Genomic DNA, 14,602 nt, shown 5'->3' on the forward strand with positions numbered 1-14,602 from the left:
GCAAAAAACCCCCTTTAAGCAAGTTTTTTGGGACCTTAGTTTTGGCGTCCCTAAAGATGGAAATTTGGCGCCCCTAGAGGGTGGCGCCCGTGTGCATTGCACACATTGCACATATGGTAGCGGGGGCCCTGATAACATGGAATTAATATATATATACTACTGTTGGCAATACCTAAAAGTCGACATCCGGCGACCGCTGATTGGCGCGTTTTTGCTGTCTGGTGGGGCGCCATGTCGAGTGGGGGTGCCACTGGACTGAATAAAACGGACGTGCTTGGCGGTTTAGGGGCTTTTTGCAAGATCACTGCAAGAGAGACTTTACAAGTGATAACAGGTATACTTTTTTGGTATACTTTTCAAAATATATTGGTATTAACCCTCTAATTCTTTGACTCGGCTATTCGGCTAACTTCAATTTATATTTTGTCACCAACGGCTACACGTGCGGCTACATTCATTCCATACCCTTTGCTGCAGCTAGCGCCACTCTTGGAGGATTTTTCAACTGTTATTTACTGCGTACAGCTGGACACTTTTTCAAATATCCCCCATATAAGATAGTTCTCCTCCATCTACCCTCCATAAGCCAAAGTATAAATTAAGAACATGAACTATAAGTCCGTCAAGAAAGTGAAGAAAAAAAAGTGGCAACATCGTAGTGTCATTTTTCTTATGGCCCTTTTTCGTTACTACGCAGCCGACTAATCACTTACACTGATCAGTCGCTGTCCACACTTACTTTCTCCTAATCACTAATCACCCCCACTAGTTACCTACACTTAATCACTAATCAAAGTGAATACAGTTCAAAGGCCGGTATAAATAGTCAGTACTCAAGATGCATCTCGGTCTCAAGACGCGGTTCAGGCTCTGTGATTGGTTAGCTATCAAAATTTGGACCAATCATCAATTATGGTGGACCTAACGTAGACCTATCGATTAAGGTCATTTTGATTTCAAAAATCCTTCGATGGGGTGCTAAATTTGTGCAGGTTTTGAAAGGGATGGTGCTACGGTCTACGATGTTGCCACTTTTTAATTTCTTCACTTTCTTGACAGACATACGATTGCACCATTTACACCAGTACTATGCAACACGTAGTTTATGTTCCTAATTTGAACTTCGGATGTTTCCGTATTCTGTCGGCCCACCCTGCCCCGGGGCAGTTCAGACTTCAGATGCCGAAATTCGAAAACGCTAATAGAAATAAGCAAATGGGCAAAGAGGGTTTTTGCCTTTCACATTTAAACAAAAAAAAAATGTTTTTGGAAAAAAACAATCTGTCAAGTGCACTGATCAGCTGTCGCCTGTCACACATGTGTCAAACTCACATTTTTATGTTTTGTTTTCAAAAGTGAGGTTAAATTAAAAATCTGTCCATTTGCGATAAAACCTCGATAAACTAATATTTCATAATGTCTAGAAAAATTGAAAATTTAAATTGGCAGTCAGTAGCATTAGAAGGTCTCCCAATAACTACTGATAAGTTTCAAGGGTTTGTAGGTCTTGAGGAATGTACAAATTATGGACTAGACAAAAATAAAAAATTAAAGAAGGTATGTTTAGAATATTTTATAACGGCTTGTGATATCTTAAAATAATAAAATACAGAACAAAGTAATTATCTGTATTTATAGTTAAGTTGCTATGTTTATTAGGGATCTCAATATTATGGTTGTGTACAATATCCATAATAGAATATTGTTCCACCTAAGAAATTTTCCTATATTATATGTTTCGTAAAATTGTCTTTGTAGAGAACTAAAGGGGAAAAGCGTAAACTAGAAGATGTAACCAATACCGGTGATTCTATACCAAGTGTAAAAACAAAAAAACTTAAACTAGCGAACGGTTTTGTGGTGGAATCATGCCAATCTGTTAAACCATCCCTCAGTAATGAAAATAGAAAAAAACCAAACAAAAAGGATAAGAAGAGTTTATCTAAAGGTTCAAGTGTCACCAATATCAATGATATTAAAAGAAATGAAAATCAGCCTAAGGCCAACAATGGTAAAACAAATAAAAATCAGACAAATAAGAAAGGCAAAGATACCAAAGTAGTCAATGGTAGCAGCCCAAATAAAGTTAAAGCAAAAAAATTGAAATTAGGTGAAAATGCATTGGAAGACACTTCAAAACTTACTCCAGAAGATATGCTTTCTTGGGCCGAGTTTAAGTTGCCAGATGAAATAATGAGAGCATTGACGGAGCTGGGATTCACCAAACCTACTAAAATTCAACAACTTTCTCTACCTGCTGCTATACATGGTATGTTACATTGTTAAGTAATATTTTAAGTAATATTTTAATAATATTTAAATAACATTGTTAAGTAGTAGGGTGTTGGACCCACCATAAGATTTGTTTTAAACATATTTTTTTGCAGCATTAAATAAAATTTACTGAGTGTAATTGCATATCATTGGGGCAGCATGTAATGACACCTATAATAGAAAAAATATAATATTCAAAGACTATTTTTAGAACCTATGCTTATGAATTGAAAAACTAGATCAACATTAATGCTAAGAAGTCTTTATTCATTAATTACTATTACTAATAAATTTTCAGGTCGAAGGGATATACTTGGTGCAGCAGAAACAGGCAGTGGTAAAACTCTTGCTTTTGGTCTTCCAATCTTAACTGGGATTATGAAATTAAAGGAGAAGGCATTGGCCAAAGGCTTAGATGTCTATGAAATACCATATAAGAAGTCATCAGCCAAAAAGGTAGAAGTAAAACCTGTAGAAATAAAAAAGGGTAAAAAAGCAAGGAACAAAAAGCCTAAAAAGGTATTGAAAGAGCCATCTGAAGATGGCTACAGTAGTGGAGATAGTAATGAGAATGAAGGAGAGGAAAATGGTGTAGGTTTAAATGAAGGTAGTAAAGAAAAGTTTCTAGAAGAATATGATGTACCTTTGAGAAAGAAAAAGGACTCAGAAGATGAAGGGAATGATAGTGATGATGAAAATTACACTCATTTGTCAGATATGTTGAATTCAGATGATGAAGATGATTCTGAAAATGATGAAGATGCTGAAGGGGATGATGTTGCTGAAGATGATGATGTTTCCGAAGATGATGATGAAGAGGATGCTGCTAATGATGATGCATCTAGTGATGAAGATCTGGCGATTGATGATGAATTCGATGGCAATGAAACAGAGGGCATAGATGAAGTTGATGATATTGAAGAAGGTGATTACTTATAATTTAAACATACTTATAAAATTATGTTTAAAATAATTTCCTATTAACAATTATATTACTTCAATGTTTTCATGCTAAAGGCAGCACCAGCATTGACGGTAACTAAAAGTTTTGTTTGACATTTAACAATGTTTCTGTTAATATTCCGATATTATGACTTTTGGTCGGATTATTTACTGTATGTGCTAGTAGTGCCCTCATCTGACCAGAGCATAATAATTCCTATTTATATGTAGACTGAAATAATTATATTTTTAAGATTTAAATATTTTATAATAAATTCTTATCTTTTTAGTTCTTCAATATGCAAGTACTTATATGAAAAGAGCAAAACCTTCTCACAAATCCACACGTTCTTTAAATGTTGACTAGGTGCATTGTATTCACTGATTCGTTGTTATAGTAACTTAAGTATATTTTTCATTTTTAAGTATATTTATTATATTATATTATAATAAGATTATTAATTGTCTGTTTAGGTATTGGTTGTGTGAGAGTGGAAGATAACATTGAGTTGCCGGGCCATGTCATGGTGAAGACTGGGAAACCACTCTATGCACTCATACTCACTCCAACCAGGGAACTTGCCATACAGGTCAGCAGACATCTGATAGCTGTTGCTAAATATACAGGTAATGAAGGATTTTTCTATGATCTTGAATACTATAGTAAATAATAATATGCATAAATACTATAGTAAACAATAAATAAACTTGAAAACTAAAAAAAATACATACTGGAATTGTACATTTGAATTCAAAATTTGGGAATTTATTATTTCCTTCAAATATATTTTTAATATTTTACTTTAAATAAACAATATTTCTTGGAACTTCTTTGAACAAACCTACTGCAATCTTTTCTGATGTTCTAAACTCTAAAGTAAATAATCGGGCAGAAGCCACTACTATATCTTTGTATATCAGTACTGCAATGGTACTGCATCTCTGATATTTTCTTTTTCATATGCAGCCTCGATATTCGATATTTTTTTTCATATCGATGCTGCATCGAATCTATATTGAAGCTGTATGTTAGATTTAATACTAGAATCGAACTCTAATGAGAGTCTCCTATACCATTTGCCGTTTTCAGGTATTCGTGTAGCGACGATAGTGGGTGGCATGGCTGCGGTGAAGCAGGAGAGGGTGCTGCGCAGCGGGCCCGAGGTGGTGGTGGCGACTCCGGGCCGGCTGTGGGAGCTCCTCAACCAGGGGGAGACCCATCTGCAGCAGCTGGCCGCTGTCAAGTGAGTTGTACTTTAAGAGAAATTGATCCACAAACAAATGGCGGACCAAGCATATTTGCCGTTTTGAACATTCTAGATTCCTGGCTATCGACGAAACCGACCGCATGGTGGAGCGCGGCCATTTCGAAGAGCTGGAGCCACTGCTGGAGAGGCTCAACTATGACGAAACGCACCGCAGCGCGCGACAGAACTTCGTCTTCTCTGCTACACTCACTATGGTGCATGATTTGCCCAGCCACATGAAGGGCAAGAAGGTATACACAATTTTATATATTTTAGTTCAAATTTCATTTTTTTAAATGAAATAAGGGGGCAAACGAGCAAACGGGTCACCTGATGGAAAGCAACTTCTGTCGCCCATGGACACTCGCAGCATCAGAAGAGCTGCAGGTGGGTTGCCGGCCTTTTAAGAGGGAATAGGGTAATAGGGGAGGGTAGGGATGGGAAGGGAAGGGAATAGGGGAGGGTAGGGAAGGGAATAGGGTAGGGGATTGTGCCTCCGGTAAACTCACTCACTCGGCGAAACACAGCCCAAGCGCTGTTTTACGCCGGTTTTCTGTGAGAACGTGGTATTTCTCCGGTCGAGCCGGCCCATTCGTGCCGAAGCACGGCTCTCCCATCGTATCCTATCCCATCCCATCCCACGTATGTTATGGGCTCGCGCTGCCGTATATTGTTTTGAATATATTTCTGCGGCAGTAGCGACTTGAGTGAGTGTTTAGAGCGACCGCAGACTTACAGTTTCAAGTTGGCCAACTAAATCGCATAGTATACTGACAGCTATAGCGACTTATGAGAGCTCGCATATTTTTCCAACTAAATAATTGGACGCCAATCGTATCAGAACCGCGATTCCTTTCCGATTACCCACAGTTAAAAAGTTGTCCAATTAAATTGTGTAACTATGCAATTTAGTTGTACGATAGTCGGCCAACTTGAAATTGTATACTGCGGTGACCCTAAACACTCAGCCCTCTCATACTTGCTGCGTCAGGCATAGGCGTAGTTAGGCGAGTGGCAGACTGGCAGAGTGAGCTGCTTACTTCCCTGCACACTTCCCTGCCCAACTGGGCTGAATCTAAACGACGCATAAATTTGGCTGCAGAGGATGCTGAATTGATTTATAACTGCTTGTCTCTATCACTCTTCTACGAATATTGCTGTCGAGCTCTAATTGTGTTTCAGTGCAAACGAGATAGCAATACATTGCACAAGGAAATTCAATAGTAAAAAGACTGATTTTAAATGTTGGTGCATTCTACCAAAACATTACTAAAATTAATTTGACCAATAAAATTTACCCGAATTAAATAACATATTGTTGCTTATTATAGTGTTGTATGTTTTAAATTATACTTTATGTATCATAATCAGTGATTAATATTGTATACAGGTTACAAAGAGGGGCAAAATTTTAAACAGAAAAGTGGAGAAGATGACTCCACAGCAGAAGATTAAGAAACTGGTGAACATGATCGGCATGACTGATCCCAAAGTTGTCGACATCACGGCACAGAACTTCGGTAAGTAATTTTAATAATTCATAAATAAAACGTTAAGGCAAAAGAAACATACGTCCTAGACATTGTATGTTGAAAAATACCAATGCAATATTTGGGAACTAGCTTAGGCCGCATATTGAATTTAAACATAATATAACATAATGAAACAAAGAGTACACAGCAATAGCCAATACCTTACCTATTATAATTTAAATATAATAAATAATAACTTATCAGACTTTGGTCGATTTGTCACTAGATTTAAGCTCTATAGTTTGCGTAATCATTCTAGTCTTGTATTTGTGAATTCAGGTTGTAGTTAATTGTTTGTTTCATTTAACAGGTACGGCGGAAACGCTAACGGAGTGCAAGATAGCGTGCTCGCTGGAGCACAAGGACGCTTACCTGTACTATATCCTGCAGCGCCATCCCGGACGGACCATCGTCTTCTGTAACTCCATCGGCAGTGTCAGGAGGTAACAGATGAAAAACAGATGAAAAGTAACAGATCTATAGTAGAAGCCACGACTGTGGGTTGAGGGAGTCTTACTCCGATATTTTCCCTTCCTATTAATATTAACGACGGTGTCAATTGAGCTTAAGCTCAATTGACACCGCCTTGAAATGGAACAGACTCGAAGCGTCAATTTCATCATATGACACGGGAATTAACCGGAAAATATCAAGGTGGCTTCCATTCCATTCCGCGGCGGTGTGGATTGAGTCTTAGATGACAAAGACCCACAATAACTTGAAACGTCAATAGTATTACCATGATTACCGTACGGCGACGTTCCGCGGCAAACCATAAAAGCGACCACTGTATTGCTTAGGTGCTGTAGGAAAAATTATAAAACTATCTATGTTTGTTTTTTCTGGATATTTCCAAGTTTAATCCTTGTTTTAGTTTTCGAAATCTTTTGGAACAAATCAACTTAAGAGCTAGGCAACACTAATGTTTCTGTTTTTCAGGCTGGCCCAGCTTTTCGGTATCCTGAAATGTAACCCGCTGCCTCTACACGCCAGCATGCCGCAGCGGCAGAGACTCAAGAATCTCGAAAGGTATTAAACGGGACTTAACCCATCAAGCCCTTTAAGCTCACCGGTGAGCGAGACACAATAGAATAACAATAAATTTCCAAGGATCCACGATCGAAGGATTAAGTAATACCGTAATCTTATATTTTACTGTTGTGAGATAAGCAGGAGAGTCGTTGAATGTGCCAAGACCTAAAATCACATAATATTAAAACTTTATAGATATTTGAACCGAGAAGCACATCTCATATAATATAAAACTGCTACAATTCCCTATCATGTGCAAGGCATCATTTGCCTACTAAAATCGTAATGCTATTGAAAGTTATTGCTATAAACATTTTGACAGCTCCCATGTGTTTAACGTAATATACAGGTTCCCAAACAGCCCTTTCAGCAGAAAGCCTATATTCAGGGCCTTTCCACACGACGTCTTTTTGGGCGCTGACGACGCGCGTTTCTGATGCGCTCATCTTCTGCGGGTCTTCATCGCGTTTTGGAAAATATAATAAAGTTTAACTGGCTTCCTTGCGTTTACTGAGCGTTCAACTTGCGTTTGTATGCGTAAAAACGTCGTGTGGAAGGGCCCTTAATCTCAGAACTTTTTCACAGGTTCCGTGACGACCCGCGCGGCGTGCTGGTGGCGACGGACGTGGCCGCGCGCGGTCTCGACATACCGGACGTAGATCACGTCGTGCACTACCAAGTGCCTAAGACCGCTGAGGTATTTATTAAAAATAAAACAAGACATCGACATGCGACATGATGTGCCGTCTAGTCGCGTGTCCGTCTGGTCTTATTATTAAAACTAGACGTTCTGCGTGGCTTTGCCCGCGTAAATTAAATATTTCACAGACAAATTAGTCCACAAAAAACAACCTATTATCATTCACGTGGTCTACTTCTTATCTGTGCCAAATAACATAAAAATTGCTCCAGTAGTTCGAGAGATAAGCCCTTTCAAATAATTTCCCCGTCTAGCGTGATAAAATATAGCCTATAGTCTTCCTCTATAAATGGGCTATCTAACACTGAAAGAATTGTTCAAATCGGACCAGTAGTTCCTGAGATTAGCGCGTTCAAACAAACAAACAAACTCTTCCGCTTTATAATATTAGTATAGATATGGAGGATAAACTTAAACTCTGACAGGACTAGTGCCCAGTTTCTGAGGTTTATCCCAGTTTTTGAATGCACTGTTATACGCTGAAATGCATTCCAGTGCCCGTTTACATTATTCCAGTAGCATTCCATCGATGGATGGATGGATCGGATTACTGGATTGAATAATGTAAACCGGCCCTAAACGTTAAAACAGAGATCAGTGTTTGGGGCTATAACCGCCGCCGGTTCTCCTCGCCGGGTTAGTTCCCGAACCGGTGGAAGGCATCATGTAGGACATTCTGAAAATATTTATTTTAATTTTTTCCATAAATAAAACAATTTTGATTTTGATTAATAGTAGGTACTTTATACTTAAGTGGTAAAATATTTGTCATGGACAGAACTACGTGCACCGCAGCGGGCGGACGGCGCGCGCCAACAAGGAGGGACTCACCATACTCATGATGGAGCCCGCCGAAGCCTACTCCTATTCCAAACTCTGCAGAACACTCAACAAAGGTAAGCCTAATATTTGTTAAATAGTTTATGTAAGTAGATGTAAGTATATTTTTAGGTAAATTCAAATGCAATACACCAGTATTGCATTTGAATTTACCTAATATATCGCAAATCGTTTGGCGAAAGAAAAAAATCACTCCTTTGCAGTGGTATGGCGGGCATTGGGAACGTCGGAAAAGTATGGCAAGGAGATTTTCAAGAATGGCTACTCGACGATAATTAGCTATGTAAAAATTAGCCTGGTACAAATGGTTGAATTGTTTTATTTAAATTAATGTATTCGCGTCGGTATGGCGGGCTGTAAGTCACACTCGAGAAGTATGGCATTACGATACAAGCATTTTTGTGGAACAAATCGTTCGACACTCGTTATTTATCCGACGCGTTCGATTAACGCCCACGCATTTGAGCCGCCAGTGCGGGCGCTATGACCATCATTTTCCTTCTTGCCTTTACGTAATTAGACCCCCGAAGAACCGCCATCCTGGTACAAAAGACCAAGAATTTCGTGTCATAAATAATGTATTGTTCAAAGTTAAACCGCAATTCAAAGTTACCCAAAATGACTGGGGAATGATGCACTGTACAGCAAAGGAATATACTATATAAACCATCTCCCCATAGCATCAGAGATACCCACATTCCCGGTGCAGCTGCACAGCATAGCGCCGCTCAAGGAGTTAGTGGCGGTCGCGCGGGAGCTGGACGCACTCATGCTGCGCAAGCGCCGCGCGACACAGGCGCAGGGCTGGCGGGAGAAGGCCGCCAAGGAGCTGGACATGATCATCGATGAGGACGACATGTATCCTTTACGATGTTATGCTAAAACCAACTAGTAAAAACTAAAAATATTGATACAACCAAGTATACAAGGTCTATGTCTTTTTCTGGCTAAGAAAGTCAATTGACAAAGACTACGGATTTTGAAAAGTACCTATACGCTGCGTAAATATTTTTGTTAGCAAGGGCGATAGAGAATTAATTTACTATGATAGGAAAATTACTTCAAGAGATCATATACTTAAGTAAAAGAAAAAAATACCATCATTAGTTATTGAAAAATTAGCAAAACGTGAGCAGTCTTCAGTTTTAAGATTATTTTTCAAGTAAAATTTGTTGCATTGTAGACTTACAAATTCGAATAATATCAAAAACTAGATGTTCCGCATGGCTTCGCCCACGTAATTTAGGAATTTCGCGGAAACCGTACATTTTAACGGTAAGAATATTTCAAATCAGACCAGTAGTTCCTAAATTAGCGCATTCAAACAAACAAACAAACTCTTCCGCTTTATAATATTAGTATTAAGTATCGATATATTTCTTAACTCTCTACAGTCCAACGACGAAGATGGATCCCGGTATAGACAAAGCTCTGAACGCTAAGAGAAGGCAGTTGGAGTCGATACTCTCGCGGCCTCTGTTCCCCAAGGGATTCTCATTTAAATATCCTACATTAAATGATCCCTCAGCGCTTAAAGTCACTGAAGAAAATGCGCTACAGGTTTGTTAATGTTTTCTACCGTTTTGTAGAGATTAAATAACTTTTAGTCATGTTTTATTACTTGCTTGTTAGTCCTTATATTTTAGTCCACGCTTCTATAGTGCGTCAAGAAAGTCATGACAGGCGGGAAAATTTTCTAAACGTAATCACGCTTAAAATGTGTATTTTTTTCTTTGTATTTTCACAGAGAACGCCTATTACATTGTAAATGTTGTCACCTTGCACATTTTTATTTCGAATGAATAAAGTTCTCTTATTTTTTATTTCATTTAAAAATTTTCCCGCCTGTCATGACTTTCTTGACAGACTATACAAAGATTCTATATTGCAGGTTATGAAGAGAGCGCTCGAAACAGGCGAATTGAAGAGGGAAAAGAGAAAAAGCAAAAATCAACCACTGTTGCAGTTAGAGAAAATGTTAAAGAAATAAACGTTTATTTATTTTATTATTCGGTTCTTTCTCATTTCATCCTCATTAGAGCCTGTCCAGATGAGGCGTTTTACGCGCGAGTGCGCGACTCGCGCATTTTACGCGCGTACCCGAGATACTAGAGCTACATAATTAATATAATAACCCGTCCAGATGCCTACGCGCGTTTCCTTACTCGCGCGTAAAACGCGTGTAAGGAGCGGGACTTTCGACTCGCCCGTTTAACGCGCGAGTCAAGAATCGAGATAGTTGGGTGCCATTGGCCATTGCAGCGTCCAGTACTACGCGCGAGTCCGTTGCGAGTGGACGTATTTGATAACGATGGAGCGTGATAACTTTTATTACGTGATACGGAATTTTGATTCCTCCTAGTGTAGTAACGCGCGTAAAACGCGGTATCTGGATGCAAAAGACTTTGAAACGCGCGTATAGACTTCGCGCGTAAAACAACTCATCTGGAGAGTGGAGACTGGCCTACGCCCGACAGACGACAGGTACTTAAAAAAAAGTTTTTTTTTTGTCATGAGCGTTGCATTTGATGTTAAAAACGATCAATACGCTCAAAATAGGAGGCATTAAGTTGAGCGTTTTGATCGTTTTTCTTCTTTTTTATTTATGGCTCCTTTGTGAGTTGCCAGTATCAGGGTGTTTTGGCAAAGACTTTACTTTATGAGATGGCTTTATGAAGAAAGAAGGTTACGGTATGATGATACGCGTATGGTGACTGTTGAAAAATCTAGGGTTAGTCCTATACACCTTACAATTTAATACTGTTAGTATAAATGTATGAACATAAAGTTTCAACTAAGGGAGTATTTACAGAGGTTAACATCAATTGGAACGCGGGTAATATAATCTGTGTACTCTGACGTCATATGATTGTCACTGTCAAATGTCAATAGTGCCTTACGTCAGTTGCCAACAAATATATACAGTAATCTGTGGTTGCCAATATTTTGGTTTCAAGTACGACTGTACGAATAACGTAAAAACAATTTTAATATTAAAATCAACATGTAATAACAAGTAAAAAACTAGTGCGCAGTTTAAAAAATAATAAATAAACCGAGTGGCTGACTAGAAAGCGTTCGTTTTTCTGAGTTAAAGTTATGTAAAGTTGCGTCATATTTTTGAAACTTTTATTCTGTTCATTGCTCAGCAGTTGAAGACCCGAGAAGGTTCAGTTTCAGGAGTGTCTGTAATTTCGTTTGATGATATTGGACAATAACAGCGAGATGCCTCCAGTAAAACGGGGCAGGCGAGGGGTCAGCGATCACGAAGATGATGATGAGGACTACAGGAAACGGAGAGACAGAAATAATGAGGTGAGTTGATTTCACATGCATCTCGATCGGGGGAAACTGTGGCAGCAGCTGCAAACATTTTTTCTGCAATATATAAGGTAGATTGTGATAAGTTTCACCCAAGTTTATCTCGATAGGATGTATAGAAGCTACAAATACTTACTATTGATAAGATAAAACAATTACTTAATATTAAATAACAGTTACATTGTGGTAATGAATAATGTTAGTCTCCATATGACAATTCAGTATTCAAAATACTTGAAACAACTTTAAATTATTATGTAATATTTACCCAAAACCCGCGGCTCGGGCTTTCGTCAACAAATTCAGCATTGCTTGATAGTTTTACTCTAAATATATTTAATTCCATCGAGCCAGCTGTGAGTTTTGCGGTCCACACAGTAATTATTACTCGATTTGGAGTAAAACTATCGAGTAAAACCATATGTGAGTACTTAGCATTAAAATATTATGCTGTTACAAAGCACGCATTGGGGGGCAATGCCCTACCTTAAAATCATAATGCCCTACCTCAAAAATACCAAAACCCAAGAAAATCAATCAATTATGACTTTTTTTTACTTCCGCCCTACCTGTTGTAACCAATGCTGCCCTACGTCAAATCTGACTCTAGCTACAGCCCTGCCTGTTACAAATCCATTTTTTATTTTACAGGCAGTAAAGAAGAGTAGATACAAGTCAAAGCAGCGCACACAAGAGACTTTTACCCGTGTTAACAAGTTGAAAGAAGAAAATCAAATGCTCGAAGAGAAAGTGAAGACTTTAACAAAAGATCTACAGTTTCTTAAGGATCTCTTCATGGAATACGCATCAAACTCACAAAGTGCCAAGTTTGAAGGTATTGACTTGGAGAAACTTTTAGAAGATGTGGACGAAGTAAAAACTAGCACTAGTAAGAACAGTAAATCATAATGTTAGACTTAGGCATTTATCACATGGGTTAGACTTATAAGAGACATCAATAGGTACCAAATCGGATTTATTGTTAATTTATTTTGTTCACATTATTGGTGATTAGATTTGAGTAACTTCAATCTGTCAATTTCAATATGTGTACCTGAGGAAATTGATTCCTAATGATAATTAATGTTAGCTGTGAATAATTGTGATCTGTCGGATAAGTTTGACTTAGCACAACCAAATTACTTAGGTCCACCATCTGCCTAGGAATCAACTTCTCTGATAGTGCAATTAATATTTTACTGACTGCAAACTTACTTACTACACTGCAAACTTAGCCTCTAAGCATTAAGAGTCCGTATACGAAATTTTGCCGAAAGAAGAAAACGACAGAAATTAATCTATATAGATAAAATTCTATCCAATTCGAGAAAAAAAGAAAAAAAAAACAAATTATGCCAAAAAACACGATTCAAAACAACCTAAATCTCACATTATATTACTCGCCGCAAGGCTAATGTGAGATTTAGGTTGTTTTGAATCGTGTTTTTTGGCACAATTTGCTTTTCTTTTTTTTTCTTTTTTCTGGAATTGGATAGAATTTTATCTATACGTTTTCTTATTATGAATTACAGCTCCAAGTTGCCGAAATTAACAGCAATTCTTTGCCCATTTTCTCTAAAATTTTGCCGAGTTACATATTTTTTTACTCAACTATTTCATGTTAAAGTGGTAAAAAGTAATTCCAACATTGTATAGACGACTTTCTCAACAGTACATTGTATTTTTTTCATACCGTTAAGACGTCATTGCAATCCATAAACAGGTGATATTCTAAACCTTTTACAGCAAAAATCACAAAACTGTCGCGGGTTTGAGCTGGAATATTTAAAAATACTTAAAAAAAACAAAAATCTAGCTCCAACATTAGATTATAATTGAAATGATCTTACATGTTGTGCATTAAAACTTATAGAAATACTGTATTTTAACTGTTAAATCACGTCTGTTAATCAGCGAAATCGGCAAAATTTCGTATACGGACTCTTAAGGATCATTATTTATAATTTAATTACTATTATGTGATAAGTAAAATAAAATGTTTATGATCAGAAGTACAACAGTACAGTACCTTAAATGTCTATAGGGCAATTTTTATTATAATAAGATTTAAATATTTTGTAGGTTTTGACCAGGAATTTGTAAACTAGAATTTTTTTTAATGATGCAATGTAAGTGAATTTATTGCAACACTTTATTATGATAGAAATAATTGGTGTATCCCTCTAATAGTTTAATAGAGTATCTCAATTCTGACTATAATAAAAGAATTTGTTTACATATTTAAAACATTTTATCAGATACTTATTTAATTTTGTAAAATTTTAAATTGTAATGCATTTTGTGTTGTAATTTTTAATGAGTGTGGTGATCAAACATGGTAATCTTAGTGGTGAATATATTTTAAGATTATTTTTCTTTTGTTTTATCATTTCTACTCCATAGATTCATGTGACAAAGGCTAGATTGGGCTTTAATATAAAATAACGCTAACAATAGTAACAAATTTTATTTGCCTAAATATATATACATAAATAGTCAATTACACTAACACTTAGCCTAAATAATCACAATGAGCAAAATGTACATTAGTACTATTTTAGAGGATAAGGACTCTTATAAACAAAAACATAAATCTATAATAACTAGCAATGTCATAAACAAAAGCTAAGCAATAAAAAATAATAGGCCTTTATTATAATTAAAATAAATATTATCTGTAATAGATAAAAATGTATGGTTGCCAACATATCTTT

General features: G+C 37.2%; 2 protein-coding genes across 2 annotated transcripts; both read left to right on the forward strand.

The window, feature by feature from the left end:
* Positions 1-1,322: 1,322 nt before the first annotated feature.
* On the forward strand, positions 1,323-10,576 carry LOC121725219 (ATP-dependent RNA helicase DDX24). Its single transcript, XM_042112465.1, has 14 exons — positions 1,323-1,557; positions 1,759-2,269; positions 2,573-3,199; positions 3,691-3,843; positions 4,307-4,460; positions 4,537-4,714; positions 5,854-5,983; positions 6,306-6,438; positions 6,935-7,024; positions 7,613-7,724; positions 8,506-8,623; positions 9,248-9,425; positions 9,962-10,127; positions 10,459-10,576. Exons 1-14 carry the CDS (start codon positions 1,417-1,419, stop codon positions 10,555-10,557), a joined length of 2,790 nt encoding a protein of 929 aa, XP_041968399.1. The 5' UTR covers positions 1,323-1,416; the 3' UTR covers positions 10,558-10,576.
* Positions 10,577-11,514: 938 nt separating this feature from the next.
* On the forward strand, positions 11,515-12,995 carry LOC121736344 (CCAAT/enhancer-binding protein gamma). Its single transcript, XM_042127882.1, has 2 exons — positions 11,515-11,882; positions 12,540-12,995. The coding sequence occupies exons 1-2, from the start codon at positions 11,769-11,771 to the stop codon at positions 12,795-12,797; spliced, it is 372 nt and encodes a 123-aa protein (XP_041983816.1). The 5' UTR covers positions 11,515-11,768; the 3' UTR covers positions 12,798-12,995.
* The last annotated feature ends 1,607 nt before the right edge of the window (positions 12,996-14,602 follow it).

This window comes from Aricia agestis, chromosome 1 (assembly GCF_905147365.1).
Source record: "Aricia agestis chromosome 1, ilAriAges1.1, whole genome shotgun sequence".
Lineage (NCBI taxonomy): Eukaryota > Metazoa > Arthropoda > Insecta > Lepidoptera > Lycaenidae > Aricia > Aricia agestis.